Here is a 21,144-nt window from a genome sequence, read left to right as displayed (position 1 = left end):
GATCCACCCCCTCGCCGCGAAACTACCCTCTCCCCAGAACCCCTTATTGGTCGACAATTTGAAAACGTAAAGCCCTCCACGCGTATGAGATCATTCACTGGTGCGGCTCGGCAATTTCCGATAATTCTCGAGTACGTCCGAAGTTGTGGGAAGGTATTCCCCCACAACATGAGTCATCGTTCGGTTACTCAGTGGGGGCCTGTACCACACAGTTTTCACAAAGATCCGAAGCGACAGACCTATTTTCGCGCTAACTATTGATAACACTTTCCCAGATAACCCTTTAAAAAAAAAATAAAAGAAATAAAAAATTATTTCCGGATAATTTTCATCGACTCGTGAAGTGGATATAATAGTTTTTAAACAAATCTACATTTCAAAATGAAACTAGAAGTGTCTGACGTGTTGTACGATAGCTCGAGCGTGTCCAGCGATAGTGGTACCTCACAGAGTTCTCGTGTTAGTCACGATTTTCTCTCAAGTATCACGAATTCATCGATCGCCAACAACGTAAGTATATCAATAACATATTGAATCATGAAGCCATGAGGGAAGAAGAATAAGAAAAAAAAAACAATCGACTAGTGAAGTACGCAATTGGACCAATGATAAGTGCAATCGTTCGTTCCCTCCCCCTCTGCTGTCACCCCCACTACGAGAATATCGTATGACGTGCGTTAGTGACGCACTCTGGTGTCACGAACGTGTCTCAAACGTGAATTGGATTTTTTGTTTTGTCATTGTGGTCAACATAATTTTTATGTTATTATTTTGGTGGGATTGCGGAAATAATCTCTCCTATTGGTCAGAGATTATGATTTTTTTTTTCGTAGAAATTCATTTATTGTTCAGGGAAATTGTTTCGATTCTCCAATTTCAATTGCAAGCCTAACCACTATAATAATTCCAAAAAATTACAAATTTCTAAATTCAAAAATTCTCATTCATCGATTTCTGTACATTATCGTGAAAATCGTCGAAAAAACAGGAAATATATCGATTTAGCTGAGGAAACGACAGTTTTATCGTTTTTATTTTTTTTAAAACCTCCACTCGTCGCCGTAAAAAAATGGCAATACATTGCATTATGAAAAATCGTAGATAGCGCCTGCGAGTTATTCACGAACTTCTGGGTAACAACCACACGTTTTATCATGAGTTAAAAATAATATTGAAATCCGGGGAAAACTGGGCTAACATAAACGCACAATAACGAGATCATCATCGAAGGACAATACGAATTTTTTTCTTTCAATTTACGATTATGCAAAAATGAGTTGGATAAATTAAGTGTACAATGGATACACGATTATACGATTATCTGTTTCCTGTGATATACGCGGTATCTTATCACTGGGTAAATAATTTTTCGGTGAGAGTCATGAGTAAAAATAGAGGGCAATCAAACAGGTGATACCGACAATTCATTAAATGTAATGGCCTGGAGGTGGATATTAGCGAAAACGAATTGACGATAGGGCTAAACGATTTTTGCATAGTCAATATAGTCTGAATGAGGGATCGTTCGAGATCAAATATCGATATTTTGTTCGATAGAGCCTTTGGTTAATAAAAACAATTGATCGATAAGAGTGAAACAACATGAAGACGGTGATTTCGGGTTTAAAATATAGAATCCCTTTTTTCATATATGACACTACAAGGGATTATAAATATTTTAAATTTAGGATCATCGCACCCTGAACTGAATATACGCACTACTCTTGTCATTCCCCGTTATGTTAAGGCGATAAGAAGATAGATCACGTCATCATTAATTTTTTCATGTGAAAGGAGAAATAGCAAATTATTTTCGTATTGAAATTGAACGTTGGCACGTCCTCACGGAGAAATATCCTGGTTCGATATCACACATGACCTCGAACTGTTTTTTTCATGATAAATAATAACGCTTAAAGTAATTATCGAACGTAGTATTACTTCTTTGTCAGTTGAATCACGCAATTCATAAGTAAAACTATAGTTTGATAATAATAGTTTTAGATAATGTAGTTTTTCAAGCAGATTCAGATGAAATTAATAGAAAATATCGTATTCCACTTGAGAGAAGTCCTCCAGAGGGTCACGTCAACGAACTGATTTTTCTAATTTCCGCCAATAAAATTTTTTGATTGTCATAAAACCCGATTATCGATGTGTGAACACTATCGGCGCCACGAAATTATTGATAAAATTTCTCAAGTAATAAATTTGTTTTGATATCGTTCGACACGTTCACGTGGACAACAATTTTAAGTTCAGTGAACCCTCTCAACTCTAAACCCTCGTGAATACTTTTGAAAACCTCCAAAAGTCCCTGACGATGAGTTCAGAATAATCGGCTTTGTGATGCACCGAACATCGTGGACAAAAGACGTTAGGATCCTTTTATATCTCGGGTCTTTCGTGCTTGGAATTTACGAATGCAGACCACCTCTGTCATTTGAATTCCCTCGAAAACGCAGTTCATCATTCCTTTCGTGTTTATTCTCTCTAATTTACAATCCACCCTTCAGCTTTAATCAACTTGACATAAAAAATGTTCGAGAATATAAAAAATGACTAACATATTTTTTTGAGTGCTCCTTTCTATTCTTTTCCAAATAATGTACCTCTTCTAAAAAAATACCACAATGTGAACTAGTAATTGCATTCTCTGCTAGGGTCCCGATAAGAATTCTTGTAAAATTCCAGACAATATTTTTTCTGTCCAGTTGACAAATTTCTACTCAAACTCAACTAAATATCCGTTGTCTTCAGTAATAAATTCCTCATTAAAACTCACTATAAGCGGATTCTGCATGGGAGTAATTACTGTCCGCTCAAATCGATCAATTTACGGATTCCTAAACGGTCAAATTAGCTTCCTGACTTGCCAGAACAAGTTGAGCAATGTTAGACTGTCCTAATGACGCTCGTTAAGAACATTTTCTCTAGAGGGCTCTATGTTTGCGCCCATTGTCAGGACGTAATTACGTCAAGGAGATTTGGTTATTGTTGAAGACTTTTTTTTCTCTCACGAACAATGAAATAATTTTATGTGAAATGATCCAAAGATTTGAGTCGCAAACCGCTTCGAAAATAGCACACGTTCGAGTTATTGTCTATTCTCTACAAACGAAATTCAAATGCCTTTTTATTTCATATTAAATGTTGAATAAATAAACAAGAGGCAAATGTTTCTTTTTAGTCTGAGAAAAAACAAATGTTCCTCATGTCCCAATTTACCTCAATGCACAGAGTATCTTTCCTTTTTTCAATCCATTCATAACTCACCCATTTATATTATCAGAAATAACAAAAAAATGTTACACATAATTCGCTTTGAACTAAACATTTTTAATTGGACCTCCGAAATCGACCGGTCAGTCATTCTCGCGGGTCAAGTGGGAGAGGTTTGACCCACTTGTCCCCCAAGAACGTCAGCTAATTTTCATCATCTCAATCTCTCATCCACTGAGAAAAAAATATTTGTTCCGAACTATTCATTAACTCCAGAGAAAAATTTCTTTTTTCAATAATCGTACATCTTCAGTCAAGTCATTACTAGAGGCTCCTGATAAGGTTTGAATTATGTTAATTCTATCGTCCAAGGACATGATTATATTGGCTACTATTGGAATATGAAGTGCAGGTGAATAAATAAATAATTGTGCACGTCTCGACTCGAATTTTTCTATCTTTCCATTTTTCCCACCGTTCCATTATACCTCATTTCCCCCGAAGAAACAAAGCAACGATATTTTTCCGATCCTTATCCAATTATAAATCAGCTACCAATTACGAGAAAAAAGCCCGAGTGTTTTCAGAAATAACAAAAAATATTATTCTACGTGATAATTCGCTCTGAACTTCAAACCCTCGTTGATGACTCTCTGGTGAAGGTTAAGGACCCTCTCAGTTTCTAATTCAAACCCCGAAATCCATGACTAACCTCTTCTATTTCAGTCCTCGGAGGGTATTTCCTAACCTAAACGTGAGTTCTTGGGAACACATGTGAAGCGGAGGTCGTCTTTGTCTCATCCGTTAGTTGTTCGCGCTTCATTTTCATCGCAGACTGTTGTTTTCTGCACCGCCAATAGTAGTTGTTATGGGTTCATTGCCACCTATCATTTTTTTTTCTAATCAGTTGAGGTTGTCTTGGTCTCGTTGTATCAATTCTGAGTTTAATTACCCGTAGGACCTTGAGAGCGCTTTATGTGAGAAGAAAAAATTACGGTGACTCATTTATTTTGAAAGCACCGAGTGATTTATCATTTACTTCTTAGCCTAGGCCCGAAAATGACGGATAATCCATCTATTGTTGAGTAAAAGACCTGGGGGAAGAGTTTTGGGCTTTCGATGAGTCATTAAAAAAAGAGAAAAAGATATCTTGATTTTGTATTTGATAATGAAGAGCGCGAGTCTCGAAAATAAAAGCTCCCGGAGTTGAATCCCTATCCAACGTCGATCGAATTTTCATAATTAGCAAATGACAAATTATTTTCGTGAGGGAAATAATTTTTTTGTATTCATCTTCGCTTTTCTTCTTTCTACACTCGTATGAAAACAAACTACTTTGACGGTATTTTTACCGTCTTCACAATGAAAACACATCTATTCAAATCGCATTATTTCATAAGATAACACCGTTCCTGAAAGCCCATTCAGAGATAACATGAGATATTGTTTCCTACATTAACAAAAATTTTAATCCTCCGAAATTTCATAATCCCCCAAAGGCTAAATTCGCCTCATTTCCCCGCGTCATCACCGTAAAAACTTCTGTTGAACTGCATTCAGTTCAAAAATACCCAATCTCCTGCCGCATAAAATGACTTCCTCGAAAAAAAAAAAAAAATTCATGATAATCTCATCCTCACAATAACACGAATTGACACTGAATTCACCCGAACCTAGCACATTCTCCGAATCATTACGGCGATGACGTCATTATACCGTAGCACGTTTAAACGTGAATAAGAGACGTGTACCTGAACTGAGAAGCGCGCGCGCCTCACTCGCTACCATTGGCCTCATGTGGCCAATGGGAGTGGAAGGGAGCCGAGGGGAGGGGGACCTGGCGGGAGTACGACGTTGTTCGAAGTGTATATAGTTTCACTAGTTACGTGAAGACTTCAGTCAACAGCAGATCTAGACCAGTCAAGTGTCGTGACTTCCGAGTTTTCAATAATTGAAGTTCAAATAATTTTTTTTTTCGTTAAACATTGGATTAACATTTGCGAATAAAACAAAAAAGTTCTATATATTTTTCTTGATAATCGAACTTTGTGAGATATTTTTCTTGATAATTGATTGTTGAGTGACACTGTTTACTGATGGAGACTTACTACGACACATCTGATTTACCTATGTCCCAGCGTGTACCTAATAGTGGATTATATGACACTATGGCTGATGATCACGGATATTACACATTGTACCCGAATTCAGGTGCATGTGATCTGTGGCAATTGACTAAGGATGACAATCCAATGGTAAAGTTGTTAAATTAATTAATTAATGAGTATGAAAATTGAATTAATTGGTTGCGGTTATTTATTAAGAGTTCCGGAAATCATTTGTAAATCATAAATAAATAGTAATAAATGGTAATAGATTAATAGTACAAATAATGAATGAAAAATGTAAATCTATCGTTTCAACATGTTATACATGTAAAAAGCCCTATCGGCTATATGTGGCTATTAAATAAATAAATAAATATTTAATAGTTTGCGTTTAGGGCTCGCGGAACTTCAAAAGTTTTTAGTTCACAAATTTTTCACAGGAGATTCAATTTGAAAAAAAAAATGACTTCTCTGTCATTTTGAATGACTGGACTGCATCGCGTGTCTTTGATCAGACTATTAATTGGCCAAAATTGAAAATTTTGTTGATCTAATTGTTAATTTTTTAACTTTCGGGAGATAATGGTTTAGAGGTTTTTAGTTTTATTTTCATCGCGAGCGATTTTTGAGATGGGACTTGAATTTATGAATGAGTTGAGTTGGTCGGGAAATTTTCAAGGTCAAACAACAATGTGAGAATGGTCGATTGTCCCAGATATTGACTACGGAATGCGGAATTCAGGGGAATTATTAATGAATTCCCCGAAAGAATGCGAAATATTTATTTCTAAAAAAATTAGTCATTAGTTCTAACTGCAATTGCTGTTTAGGACAAAGTGATATCAGGAGTATGAAGATCAGTGATTAATGAGACTGTTAAGATGATTAATTAGGTATTGATTACAAGATAATTTTTTCATCTAAAATGAAATTTTTCAATAAAACTTTTGCCTTTTTCAAAAGGTTTAGTGGAATTCACACGCTATTTTCAATCATTAATCACGACCGAAAACGAATAATAAATCAGATCATTTGTGAGCTTCTCGCAGCTGGATAATCTTGCAATTCTTCGAAGTAATTCTCCCCCTCAGTTACATAATAATGACCAGATAAAAAAATTCAGCCTGAATTCACGTCTTCTTCCGAGATATCGTAACTAATTCAATTGACTGAATTTTTAACGCCCTCCGGAATTCAAAGCGTTAAGATAAAATTTTAAAAAATGATGAAGAGTGAAATAACGATTAACACGAGGGAAATGACCGTCTCGAAGACACTTCATGGCGCCAGTGTTGGTGAAACTTATGAAAAACGTTGAAATCTGACAGGAAACGAGGAGTTAATGCTCGTTAACCCGTTCAATTAGTGGGTTTAGTTGAACGAGGCAGGGTTAAGTTTTGTCGGGAGATGAAATACAACGGGTCATAAGGCAAAAGGTGCTATTACATCCGCAAGTAACTCCTCCGCTTATTCTTGATGTCTATTTATTTTGTCTGTTAAAAATATAAGAAAGAGAGAATATGATGGAGTAAATAGTTTTGTTTATCCGTTGCTTCAATATTTTTTTATCGGCCAGAAAGAACAGGTAGTAAATTAGAATGAGAAATGTCAGATAATTTTTTTTATTCTGAGAGAATAATAAAAAATGGAGTTATAAACAATTTTAGATAATTGTTTTTGTTCACGTTGAAATGACCCTCGGGGCGGTTTGACCTTCGGCGCCACTTGCCTTCCGGGAAATTTTGCTTTGTTTTCAGTGAACGACATGTGGAACTGAGGGTTAAATTGTATTGAGGGCAAACGACCTTTAAGGACGTAGCACCAACATCAAAACCGAAACCTGTGTTTAAATAACCAACAGTTTACTCCACCCCGTAAGCCTCTAAACCGCCCTCAGGACGATTCACCCTTAACTACAAGAATTTTGTTTTTATTGTGGGGTCGAATGGTCTCCAAATAAAAAACTAATTGTCAAGTGATTTGAGGGTTGAAATAGTCGTAAGGATCAAGCGTCAAATTGCTCCAGCAAACAAACGACATCTGGAGATCTGCAGAGTCAAGGGTCACCTGACCCTGAAGATCATTAAATTTGAACCAAATAAAAAAGTTTTCCGAATTCATTTCTCTCACTTCCGCGATTCTACACCGATAATCACCCATTCAAGTGACACAGACTCGTCTCGCGTGCTCAGTAGCCACGTCATATTCACCCACAAAAAAAAATACCGTCTGTCCAGAGAGATACACTTGAAAGATCACTCTCGGGAGTGCCCGAAGGCGCCTGTTTTATTTTCGAGTCGATTACCTCACTTTTGCATCGGCTGACTCATCCCCTCATAGACTCATGAATGAAATCTACGCGATCATACACTACATCCACAATTTTTCATTATCCTCGTACATTTGTTGAACATCGCGTTCGCAAACTGGCAAATCGCGATTAATATTGAGTCATCGGGGGGTTCTCGGAAGTCACCAGTTCGCATGATTTTTCTCGTTTTTTTCCCTCTCACCACACAAGTGACTGAAGTCATTTCAGTAATTACAATGATTTATTTATTATTTCTTTTTAATTCAATCTTGTATTTTTTTGATTTACGTGAGACAATTATCTTCTCATTCACGGACGTATGATGCTTCCGGGAAAGTGTTTTCAATTTGATATAACGCGAACGTAATACACGACCTTGAAATGTCGGATGTAAACTTGGGTTTTTAACAAGAACTTCGATAAAACTTTCTCGGGGATTTTTCGAATGGCGGAGGGGCCAGGGAAGGGTTGTGACGAGATGTACTTTCTCCGAAGTTATGAAATATTCGTGACGTTCGTCTGTTCTGAGAACTTTTGGAAGGAACTTTTTATATTTGAAAATTGAATGCTACGTTTGGCATTGAAAAAACGGGAATTTTATTGGATTATGACGATAGAAATGAACGAACATCTCAAGTATTTTTAGGACTGCGAATTATTATCAAATAATTCTGAGAAATACCGCGAGAGTGTAACTCAAAATTGAAAAAATAATTTCTCCCAATCTTTCATCTACAGCCACCAGTCCACCCCACCCCATCATCTCCAATTTCTCCAATCCATTATGTCGATGATAAACGAGCCCAGATTCCATTCATCCCCAAATAATCGTCCCATCACATTTGAATTTCATTTTGAATACAAAAAAAACTTATGAGCCCTTAAATTTAATTTTAATAAATTCTAAATAAAATATTATCTACAATATTTTTCTCTTTTAAATGTCCGGGACCCACGTTAAAGCACTAGACAGGTAAAAGTCCCGTGACAAAGCCAAAGAAAGGAAGAAAAGGGGAAAAATAAATTCCAGAGATATTGACGTGAAAAATAGAAGAGAAAAAAAGTTGAGATAGGGTCAGACACACGTGTGTCTGTGCAGTAGGTACCCTCATATGTAGGTGAAACTTTTATATGTGCATTCACGAGGATCCGAGAGGATGGAAGAGTGCAGCACACGCGTCGTCGGAAATGCCTTCGGTATTACGTCAGTGGTGAGGAATTCACGGATAGTTTTTGTTTGACTTTAGAAAAAATAATTGTCCCATCACTTCGGAATTTCACTACTGTACTAGATAATTATATATTATTTTTATCAATGGCCCAGTCGTTTACATTTATTATCCATCATTCTTTAATTATTTCCCACAAGCCTTATAATTCTATACAACTAAATTATTTATCATTCGTCATTATCGTGAATTTATTTATTCATTATGACAGGAATTAACATCCCCTCCTGTTGTGTTCACATTTACGAACAATTTTATTTTTTTTACACAAATGCATAAATAGCAATTTTTTTTAAAGAGTTTATAGGAAGCGATGACGATTGATAAATATTCTGAGGAATGAAACAAAATAATTTATATGAATTGAAGGAGCAAATGACAAAGATAAACTGATTACGAATCGGTTAATTTCATTGTGTTATTTGGGCGTTTCATTAATTGCGAAGAAATAATCTTCGGTATCAAGTGGAGTAAAAATGAATTGTTTTGATTTTTTATGATCGGCACGTGGTATGTACTAAAGAATGCGATAAATGTAAAAATGGGAACTTAAAAAGAGTGAGAAGGTCGACCGTGCCTCCGACATGATGAAAAATGAAAGGCTAGTGTGCGAGGTTTACTAGGAATCACTTACGTCGGTGTGCGAGAACTGAATAAACAGATTTCTCGGTAATTGTTGATGATTTTTACTTGTTTTAAGGTGAACAAAGAAACTGAGATTGATTTATTTAATGGGAGTTTGTGATGAGGGATTGAAAAATTATCCCACAGATTTAGCGCCACCGGTTGCACAATATTTTCATTATAATCGAGAAAATTGTTTATGAAATTTCCTTGCAACATTTTTATCCGCCCTCGATAAGATAATAGTTGATAATGATTGATTGGAAAATGTAGAAAACAAAAATTCAGATAAACTTCATAACATTTTTGTTTCAAACTACAGCTTTTTCAAAATTAAAGTCGTCTCTCGGTGACTCTAACGACTGTTCCCTCTTTAAAATTTAATTTTTATATCTGGCCGATTTACAAAACAGCTCATCAGTGTTTTCAAGCCTTTCAATAATCAATGAATTTTTTCCCAAATGTTCCTTAAAGATATGAAACTGATCAACGACAATTACCAACTCAGATTCAATTCTATCATGGTAAACAAACTACATGAAACATCGTCAACTTCGTCAGCCACTCAATAAGGCCCAAAAATTAAAAAAAAAATATTTTTCAACATCACTGTTATCAACCCTTTCCCAAAAATTCAAGCCTTATCCTCATAAAACCTGAAAAACCATCAACTCCTTCCACTCCAGTGATGACGTAATCCGATTGAACTTGAAATAATCACGATTTTTCCCGGACTCTTGCACGATATTACGAAAGTTCACGATTCATCTCCCAAAAGAACTGCCCCTCCCCAAATCGCCAATTCAATCCTAAAATTCCATCATTTTTTGTAACCTCCTCTAAAAAAAAAAAATTCCCAACACCTTCCGAGCGCTTGGGGCTTCCCGACCGGTGGCCGACTCCTCTCGACATCACCCGAGCTCACACTCGGGCCATGTGGTGATAGCATGATGACAGAAACTCGAGCCACAGCACTGTCAGTGTCACTCTCGACTCCGTACCGTAAACTTCCACTCCAACGTCCAACGAGTTTATCCTTGCGTCTTTTTTCCTCACTCATTTTTTTTTCCACCTCCAAGACGTCATCGATTCCACGATTAAGGTCGCAACTCATTGAATCTCCTCAATTCCCATCACGCGAGAAATAAGTGAAAAATTCCACTTTAATTGTGTAAAAAAAAAAAATTCCCCTTCTCAAAGCGATAAATAATAATTGTGACTTGACATCACTTGGACTATTGGATTTTGAGAGTTGTGAGGATCGGTAAGTGATTATTTCGCAAAAGAGCTGTCCTTTTACGGCTCAGCAATACAGAAAAAAAAAAGGTAACGTCATTCGCTCGACAAAAATGGCCTCGTTGTAAACCTGTAAATTACTACCATTTGCTACTCATTTATCGTTAGTCCTTTGTCTCGGGTTTTTTTTTTTCGCGTCCGCCGTACTCATTTTTTTTCCATCTGAATTCTTTATCGCCTCCTTCCACAATAGAAACTGCGTCGCATCGTGAAGAACTATTATAAGTATTTTTACAAATTAAAAACGTAAAAAAATGATCATTTATTCATAATATTTCAGCGGATGGGACGGCAGAAACCAGCAGTTTTCAAGTTAATGATAAAACAAGCGACTATTTTTCTGGAATTTCCCTTGGATTGCCTCATTATTCCCGCGCAATACGCGACCGAGTGAGAGGGAAACACTGTCGATAAGCAGTGAATAAAAATTTCATCGGGGAAAACGTATTTTTTATTTATTTATTTTTTTTCGTAGAATTGTCCTTGACAACCGGGACACGCAGGTTAACCGACCTCTTGATCTTGGCCTGACATTTTCATGAAGTCCTCCCACCTACCCCCTCCACTCTCGTCTAACCGGAGGTTCTTTTTATGTGCGACGATTCGAGGAATTCATTCAACTTTTGAAGAGTTATTTTTCTCTGCGAAATTGGCTTTTCGGGATATCTCGGAAGCTATTGGAGATGAGAGCAATTTAGTTGAAAAAATTTCTGTAAAAAATTTTCAGAGCTGAAAACAATGATTTGACTATAATTTCGATATTAGTTTAAACTTCAGAATATTAGCCAACAAGTACAAACGAATTAGCAAAAAAAGTCGTCGGCCGTTGCCCAGAGCCTAAAGACTATGACACCAGGAAAAACTTTCTCGAGAGACGACAACCGAAGTTTTATGATCACGAAGGGTCACAGCCCTTCGTAGAAAATTCAGCACATATTTTGGATTACAACCGCTCTTGAGTGCGGATTACGAGCGATCGTAAATTAGTCCCTTGTCGGAATTATTTTTCCAGAATTTCATAAATCCAACCCATTGAATTTCATAAATCCATATCCAGTGATTTTTGTATAACCATGCGCTCTGGGCTTAAATATGCAACAATTTATTTAAAAAATCTAGGGCGAAAACGAAATACAAATTACACCTCCGCGGACTAGGAATCAATCATAATTTCGGAAAAGACGATCGTACACGAAGTTGATTGAGAGGTACATGAAAGGCAAATACGTAGCAACATATTTTTTTTTATAATTCTTCAGTTATCAGGAGATACAGAATGCAAGTGATATTGAACGTGTGATAGAAGGGCTCCCTCACGTAACTACGAGAGTTTTGTTTTCATTTTAAGATCCAAAGGCCTTCAACTGATGAAAAACTAAACGTCAAGTGGTTCAAGCGTTATAATCGAACGTCAATCACTCCTTTGTCAGACCTATTTCCCCATAATTTCATGAATCGATGTAAAATAATTTTAGTACGACAATAAAAATTGTCTCAAAATATCCAACGCCCTTTGATCCTTCAAATATTGAATTAAATTCCCTCCAAAAACTACGAAAACGTAATCGCCTCCTCTAGATCTCGAGATTACACAGCCAAATTCTGGACAGATTCATTGGAATAATACATTTTCCTTAGTTTACGATTTAGTTTTTCCCAAAAAATGATCATATAAAGATAATTCCTCTCCGCGACTACCCCAAACCCCCCTCCGAAGCCTCTAATCTCCCCAGAACCGATAACAAAGGAAAAAAACCGACCATCCGCCGGTGTTTTTTTTTTATTTTTATTTTAAGACAATTTTTTATTTGCCATCATCACCGGGTGTTTGAAGACGTTCCTTTGTTTGCACACGACTATTTCAAAAGAGTAGAGAATTTTCTGGTCTCCCGGGGTCGTTGGACGAATTATTTAAGGAACGATAGCTCTTTTCCTTTGTTCTCCCCTAAAATATCAAACGTCATTCTCCTAATGATTCAAAATAATGAACAATTGTTCACGAGATGAAGACAACTGTTTATCTCCACTGATGTAGATGATGCTGATGGTGAGAATAGAATGGAATACATTGAGTTAATCCTCTTCTGTTGATGAATAATGTATGCGGGCGGAACTGAATGTATGTTTCACATTGAAATAATTGGATTGATTTTTCTCTAGAGTCTGTCCTGCGTCGATTTTTTTTTTATCATCCCATCAATCATTCATTCGTTCAGTTGTTATTTCAATCCTAGAGGAATGATAGTAAGGTGAATCTTCCCTGTTATGCTTAGTTGTAATTGCAGTCGATGTGGTTTTTGTATTTTGAGTCTGAGATAAACTTTTCATCGTTCCATATCGCATTTCATGGAGTGTTTATTGAGTATATGATACACCTTCGACACTCAGTATAGAGAGTTGAGGTTTGTGTACATGTTACACACGAAGAGACATTAAATTAATTAATTGGTTAATTATTCAAATAAAAATTCCGTATTTTTTTCCTAATTCTGAAGCAATATCTAGTGGAGGAAAATTTTCCGGAATATTTTTGGAGCGTTCCGCAATTTTCAGTTAAATTTTTGGTGAAAAATTGCGATATCGTGACGTCAATCTTGTTAGTGACTTTTGTAATCGATAAATGAAAGTAAATTACGTTATTTATACTGAACATTTCTCTCCGTGAAGGGTTAATGAAATTTAGTGTATAGTAAAAATAGTTTGTGGGAGGAGTGAAGATGTTTAGGTGATGACATGAGATTGTTTATGTAAACAGAGGGATTGATGATTTTATTTGAAGTATCTTTGATTGGCTTGAGCTAAGAAGAAGTGATTGAGAGACGATTTTGAAGCGATTTGATTTTTTTTTTAATTTGAAAGAATATCTTCCTCGAAAGTTGTGAAATATTTTAGGAAGACACATAAATAAATAGATAGCATTGTCTATTTTGCTCGGAAGGCGCGTGAAAATGGATGATAATGTCGTCCACATGAAGATATTAACGGAAATGAATGAATTGTCTCCTACCAGACTATGTTTTTGGCACCCAAAAGAATGGTTTAAGTTGGAGATTCCAACCATTCGCATCATTTCCGATCCGACATTCCTGAAATATTTCACACATTCCTCGGAGGATTGAAGGTCTGACCTTTGGATTCAAATTATCAAGACTGTTCTCCGTTCTTGTGCTCTCGGTTATTAGATAGAATGCCTGCTTGATTAGACAATACATTCCGGAAAAAAAAGTGAACTTTAGAAGAAGACAATCAGCACCAAGATATCCCTCATAGTTGCCAAGTTTGACTCATAACTATCGGAAAAACTAAATCCATTGAAAATTCCTCTATTCCCAAAACCCAAAATTCAACTCCGGATACTAACGTGAGTCAACTTCCGTTTCGAAATTTTTGATTCTAATAATAAGAAGCTCGGAATATCGGAGGCTTCCTCAAGATTTAGTGGTAGACCAACATCATCCGGTCCTCTCCCTTTATCAGATCCGTCATTCCATACGAAGAAATATATATTTCTTTATATATTTTGCACATGAAATTGACGGAATTAATATATAAAAAGTATGTAACATATAAATTTAAATATTTCGTGTAGATTTTCGATAAATTTGGTATTTCTGGCATATGAAAAATCAATGGACAAGTCAAACTATATATCGATCTAAATGTACATTTTTATATTCGTTTTCATGACTAGAAACAATTCGACATTCACATTTATCAACTAAATTTCCTGTTTCCCTAATCGATAATAAAATTCCTAAAATTCGATAAAACTTGACGCCATCGAAGTTTTAAAAAGTCCTCCATATCTCAAAAACTACTGAACCGATCGAGTTGACATTCGGGCTAAATTTGTCCACAAACAATACCAATTACCCCCCTAAAATTTAAATTTTTACCTTCGCCTTTAGTTCTTTTTTAGTTGAAATCACAAAAAATTCGCACATGAACATTTTTCCAAACCATTCGATTTTTTCGTTTCATAACAATGTACATAATTACCAGGTAAAATTCGGTCATAGATATGATAATAATAGCAAATTCGCCAAAAATCAAAGATTAGACTCGACTAATGGTGTTTCCGCTGAAACTTTTACGACTTCTCTAATCTTTTATTCGTCTTAATAACTATTTCTGTGAGTACGAGTATTTGTTGGCCCCTTGCCATGATCCTCATCGGAGGTACCCTAAACATAGATCGCTAATTAAGACGTCTATTTCGCTCCTATAATTATCGGTAAAATTCCCCAAGTCCCAAATGACGAGTGAAATTCCCATATCCAACGAATTCATCAAAATAATTGGCCGATCTCTTTCAAAAATGACTCGCGAAAATAACGCTACCAAATAATTCGTCCGTTGGTTGTGCGGCACATGCTCAAAATTCGCGATATCTATTTTAATCTCAACGACGGCTTGAGGTGGAAGAAAAGTTGAAACGGTTTTTCAGTGTTAGATAGGCGTCGGTTGCCGACGGATCCGAGAAGGACGCGAGTTTTCGGACTTGCTGACTTACTCGTGAAGGATTCAATCAAACGCCGATTTTACAAATCGACGACCAACGATCTCATCACGAACGAACGATACGATTAGTCAATTTTAACCAGTCGTCTTTAAATATTTATAACAATTTCGACAATATAAATTTTGCTTATAATTTATCCGACGATAACGCGACGATTTGCGTTTAATTTTTTGGTGCTTTTGGGTACAATAAAATTTATAACAAAGACGACATGGCGACTACAATCGATTCTGTGGACATCGCGAATATTCTCGCTCAGGAGTTGCTTTACCAGCAGGTAATTATGCGATAGAAGGAGGAAAAGATCGCGTCTCAAACAGACAGATATGTCTTGATTGCTCCGCTATTGACGTCATTACGGGACTGGGAAGAAGTGGATTTTTGCATGTAAAGTGATGTTCAATTTTTGGTGGATTTTTATTGCGATCAAATGCATTAATTGCACCGATCGTTAATGAACTAGATAATTATTTCGGTGGTGCAACGCTGAATCACTGAGGGCACCAGATCAGTGACGAAGGGGTAAAACGAGATAACTGAACTTTCTGAGTTGTGTTTTTGACGAATATTTTCGAATCTAAAAGAGATAGCGTGATTTTTGTCATAACATTTGTTGTAGATCTCAATTGGCTCCATAAAAAAGATTCTGATGTAAATTGTGCTATCTGTCCTAGACTTCGAGATATTCACCGAAAAGTGGTCAATAATCGCAAGTAACTTATCTCGTTTTACCACTTCGTCACTGAGATTATTTATAGAAATAGGAGAATGATGCAGCGCAAAAGCGCAAGGAGTACGATAAAATCATCCCAATGTCATTTTTTTTTGTCTTAATTGAATGTGATAACGATATCTAGTTTTCGGTCTTAATTGAGTGGGGAATAAGGCAAAATACTCGGGAGCTTTCAGAGTTTTTAGTAAAATGTCTGATAGAAATAGCGATTTTCTATTGCGAAGTTTAAGCTCAGTACCACTCGACATCAATCGTTTCAACTGTCAACTGTTTCGCCTTTACTTTTCCCCTAATCAATTATCAAATGATCGATCGACACTATGAAATCATCGATTACCTCCATGGAACCATCATATTCTATCCCTGAACCATGTCGTTTTTAATCTCGAATAGATGAATCTTTGTTAAAATGAAAAATGATGGATCTGATAAAGTCCGTTGCGAAATTCAGCATTCAGATAGCTTCGAAGATAATACACAAAAAGTAGATAAGAAATTTATTTTAGGATAATTCTGGGAAGACTTGTGTGTCCTTGAGACCTTCACTAACCATTTCAAAAAGTTCATCGCCATGGTCTCCTTTCAGTGTGAATTATGATTGTGAAATTTGAAGGTACGTGAGGGAGGTCACGTGCTCACCGACAAGTCTCAACTTGTCGGCACCGGATTTCGATGACTCGGCGGGCAATCACAGGTTTCTTGAACCTCCGAAGGTGAATGTACGGGGGGGAAAAAAAAATTTAATTTTTCCTATTGGCGGAAAAAATATGCGTTATGCTCAGTCATGAGAGAAAGAGATGGATATTTGGTGATTAATGTTTCAATTCTCTTAGTTCTTTTTTTTTTTTGGACTCGCTGTGTGGGTGGAAGCCAATTAAATTCACTTTTTGGGTGTATTTAATTTTAGCGATGACACAGAAGTCTATCTTCAAGTAGTCGCAGTTGTAAATATACTTTATGGCATGAATTGACCGGGGGAATATACAACACACGTGGAATTCTGAATTTTCATTTTGAAAAATAATTTTCTCGGTAATCGTGGGGATATCATATCGACCGGATCACCGATATTTTTATCTCTTTCCGGGGATATCGTGTGGAGGAGTCAGTATGAGGGGGAAATAACGGCTCATGGAGTTGAGTGTTTTATATTTTTTTTGGGGAACTTTTATTTTGAGTTTCCCCCATGTGGTTGCCAAAATTAGGTGCACATACACGTGGTTTGGATTATTGGGTGGGTCGTAAATGTGCGGCTGTATTTATAACAAATTATTTATTAAGGGCGAAACGAGTGTCTTCACACGTCCCACTGTAAGTTTTACCGGGTGAAAGATGGGCCCAATGCGCTCCCTTATATCCACCCAGAAATGACCGCAAAACCGTCAAAATTTACCCTACATCCACCTGCGATGACTGTTCTCAATTATCATTATGATTATCAATCCTAATCCTCATATAAAAATCTCTTCCCTATTTATGATTACAGTTGGCATCTCTCGATGGTATACACAGTGGAGTCCCCACCCGAACAACTCCAACATTGACCCCAACAACCCTTCGCAACATTGAGCAAGCATTTTTGGAATTAGCGAGTGAATCAGGCCAGCACAGCCGCGAAGCAGGGTTCGTACCACCCCTGGTGGAGCCCTCCCAGCCAACACCGGCCCAGACCCAGAATACTTGTGGACAACAGCAGCATCACAACACTGTTCTCCTGGAGAATCAACAGTCAAGACCAATTCAACAGGCGAGAAGGAACATGGGGGGTAGACGACCCACCAGGACAATTGGCATGTCCCCGGAGGAGGAGGAGAGGCGCCAGGTCAGGAGAGAGAGAAACAAAATGGCTGCTGCTAGATGCCGAAAACGAAGAATGGATCATACCAATGCTCTACTTGAAGTAAGCTTTTTTATAATATAAATGTTTTAGAAATTTACATGAAATGGTAATGAAATTGACATTAAATACCATAAAATATTCCCCACAATTGCAAATAAACTCCACCATAAATTCGCTTGAACTTGGATAACTTATAAAGTCCTTTCGTTTCCAGGAAACCGAGGGCTTGGAACACAAGAAGCAGAGTCTTCAGGACGAAATTCATCAGCTCCAACAAGCAAAAGACGAGTTGGAATTTATCTTAGAAGCCCATCGTTCAGTTTGCCGACTGCGTTCGTCCTCACCTCCAGACGTAAAACCGATCATAAAATCCGAGGCATTCATCGATCCATCAGAGCGTGATACATCGACCCCCAATCTCCGACCAAATCGTCCAAATTCCCTGCCCGTGGGCTTTGATAATAACAATCGACCGACAAGTCTCAACTTTGTGGAGCCAAAACAACGACCAGACTCCCTTCATTATAAGACAGTGGAGACACCAGCTTTCATGAAAACAGCTAATGAAGTTGCTGGGATACCCATCACCACACCCTCCAGTGGCATCCCCTTTAATTTTGATTCGTTGATGGAGGGGGGCACTGGTCTCACTCCTGTGTCAACTCCATTGGTTCCATCCTGCTCGACTCAACAAAGAAACAATGTCTCAGCTGTTGATCTCACTTCACCAGATGTCAATCCACCTAAACTTGTCAGCTTGTGACGCCAGGATGATATCGAGGGAACTTCTAACGACGAAGAACTAGACTAAAATAATGCTTCAACATTTTTTTTTTGACAACTCAAATGACGTATGAGGAAATTGACGAGGACTCCGGGAGTCGATGATAATTATTTCTCTTGAAAAATCATTTTGTATAAATTAAGTGGGGAATTGATCGAAATTTCTTTGCAAATAGTAGCGAAATTCGATCTTGCTGAAATTTCCTGCAAATTTCCCTGGAATTTCATGAGTTATACCAAAATTCAGCACTAATTTAATTAGAATTCTATGAACTTCGAGCGGGAATACTAGAAAAATTTTAAGTCAGGAATAATTAAAAAATATTTCCTAAAAACATGACTCAACAGAACAAAAATACAGCCAATGCAATTAGAGGGGACTTTCAGAGTTGATTGTTGAAAATCAATGCTGGGTTTTCCTTTCAGCTTTGTGAATTAATTCTACTAGGAATTTCATTACTTCAATTGTCGTTTGGTCCCTCGTGATGGAGCAAGATTATTATTTACGTCAGGACATCACATGAAGATATGAGGAACAGTTGCCATAAATGTATTTGTTTTTTTGAATTAAGATTTCTCTCTTTATATAGAATAATTCTCATTTTCTATCGAACATATATTTTTTTTTGTTTGAATATGATGTGGAGGCTTTTTTGGAATAAAGGTTGGAGATGAATCCACTGGGGTGTTTGCTTTGAAAGTTTTTCGAGAGAATGTATGAATAAAATTTATGAGTATTCTCAGTATTGAGTAAATTGTCAAGGTTCAAAGTCGAAAAAATTTTCTAAGTCTGAATTTCGAGATGTAGGGGATAGCTTTATATTCTGAATTTTTACCATTTTATACGATTTATCGAGGGGTGAAAAAAAAATAAAACATTTGAAACTGAAGAAATTGATCTCTCGAGGGGATTTTTTGAATTGAGCAAAACATCAACAAAATTCATTCGTCTTACTCGCGTAATGATGAAGACGTCTTTATGCTCAGTCGTGAGATCACAAATTGGCTTAAGACATTGGGAACTATTTGTAGCTCAAGCCCTCAATTAATGTAAGAATTAAATTATGGATTCTAGTACCAAAATACGATTTGTCCTTTTGAATAGATGAACTGGCTTCAATCTGCAATATCTCGACATGGGCAGAGTGAAAATCGATAATTTTTTTTTCGATTTGAACGTCTTTTTGCCGTCTTCAAAATGAGACGTGAATGACGAAAATTGTATCGTTGGTTCGTGAGATATTGGAGTTGATACAAAGTTCAGTTTGCCTTTTGTCGTTGTTGGCTCTAATTCATTCCTGAGTGTTCATTCTGCTCAAATTCATTCCTGAATTTTTGAACACTCACTGCATGATTGAATCCTATTTATGCATCATGAGCCATTATTTTACAATTATAATGAAGAAGTCAATTTTTCTATTGTCGATTTTTCGAGAAAATTGTGCAAATTTTTGCGATCTATTGATTTATCTTGTAATACAATGTGGAGATACTTGATAGTCTACGAAGATTTTACATGACTCTAAGCAATATTAATATATTCAGACGCGATTGACGATTGTGGTGATAAATATTGGAATTTCACAATAGACATTTGTGAGAATGTACTCGATGGTGAAGTGTGTGGATATTGTAATACACATTGATACGATATATTTTTGAGATATGAGAATAAAAATTAATGGAATAAAATAATACGACATTGTGTTTTGTCCATAGAAAATCGCCCTGTCCCTGGTATTTTTTCCATTATATTCCCAATTATTAGATTATCACTACCCAATACCTGGAATTCAGTCCATATCCTGTGAGATTCAGTTTTCTTCAATTTCTTCCATATTAAATAAACACTAGACACTCGAAATGCACTGACACGGGGCTTGCAACACTGAAACTTTCTGTCTATAATATTTTCGAACCCAAAATAAACAATTCTGAGTCAATGCTGACAATAAAAACACCAGATCATCCACCATCACTGATAAAACTCGCGAAAACATTATTCTGACTCACTTATTGAACTAAAAACCTCAGAATTCGTTCACTATCACTCATCAACTTGACAAAAATCTTTGTCAGACCCCCTTTGTTCTCGTTTGAAACCACACATAGAGCTCTTCACTCTAAATATCCGCCAAGTAAACAACTTTGTTGTGTTTGGGAACAGCTCCGGCTACCGGCATCCGTTACACCAAAAATACTCTCCTCATTTCAAAATGGCGGCACACTGGAGGGCTTGCGCATGCGCTCATATACCGCGCTTCACGGCGAGTGAGCTCGCCATTTGACTCGTTGGGATCATTTTATGAATCTCAAATATTTCCTTTTGACTATTCTAACCAATTCCCCCCTCCCCTCCCAATTAAAATATCTAAGAATTAATTATATCCAATTTTGATTTTTTTATCTGTTGTTTTATCGAAAAAATTCCCACCTCTTTTCACTGTCTTTTTACGGTTTCAAAACGTCAGAATAA

At 36.7% G+C, this 21,144-nt stretch overlaps 1 protein-coding gene across 3 annotated transcripts; it reads left to right on the top strand.

Annotated features, from left to right (window-relative positions):
• Positions 1-195: 195 nt before the first annotated feature.
• Positions 196-20,363, top strand: LOC135164950 (transcription factor kayak). 3 transcript variants are annotated; one of them, XM_064125764.1, is made up of 3 exons: positions 196-510; positions 17,532-17,945; positions 18,100-20,363. In XM_064125764.1, exons 1-3 carry the CDS (start codon positions 382-384, stop codon positions 18,646-18,648), a joined length of 1,092 nt encoding a protein of 363 aa, XP_063981834.1. In that variant the 5' UTR covers positions 196-381; the 3' UTR covers positions 18,649-20,363. The 3 variants fall into 3 exon arrangements, with proteins under 3 accessions (XP_063981834.1, XP_063981833.1, XP_063981835.1); XM_064125763.1 differs by lacking the exon at positions 196-510 and adding an exon at positions 5,103-5,477; XM_064125765.1 differs by lacking the exon at positions 196-510 and adding an exon at positions 15,235-15,589.
• Positions 20,364-21,144: the final 781 nt, after the last annotated feature.

This window comes from Diachasmimorpha longicaudata, chromosome 8, assembly GCF_034640455.1.
Source record: "Diachasmimorpha longicaudata isolate KC_UGA_2023 chromosome 8, iyDiaLong2, whole genome shotgun sequence".
Taxonomy (NCBI): domain Eukaryota; kingdom Metazoa; phylum Arthropoda; class Insecta; order Hymenoptera; family Braconidae; genus Diachasmimorpha; species Diachasmimorpha longicaudata.
This window is presented reverse-complemented; position numbering and strand designations above follow the sequence as displayed.

Coding starts and splice junctions, on each gene's coding strand:
- LOC135164950 (XM_064125763.1), top strand. CDS start 5,319: ATGGAGACTTACTACGACACATCTGATTTACCTATGTCCCAGCGTGTA. Junction 5,478..17,531: donor CTAAGGATGACAATCCAATG/GTAAAGTTGTTA, acceptor TTATGATTACAG/TTGGCATCTCTCGATGGTAT. Junction 17,946..18,099: donor ATACCAATGCTCTACTTGAA/GTAAGCTTTTTT, acceptor TTTCGTTTCCAG/GAAACCGAGGGCTTGGAACA.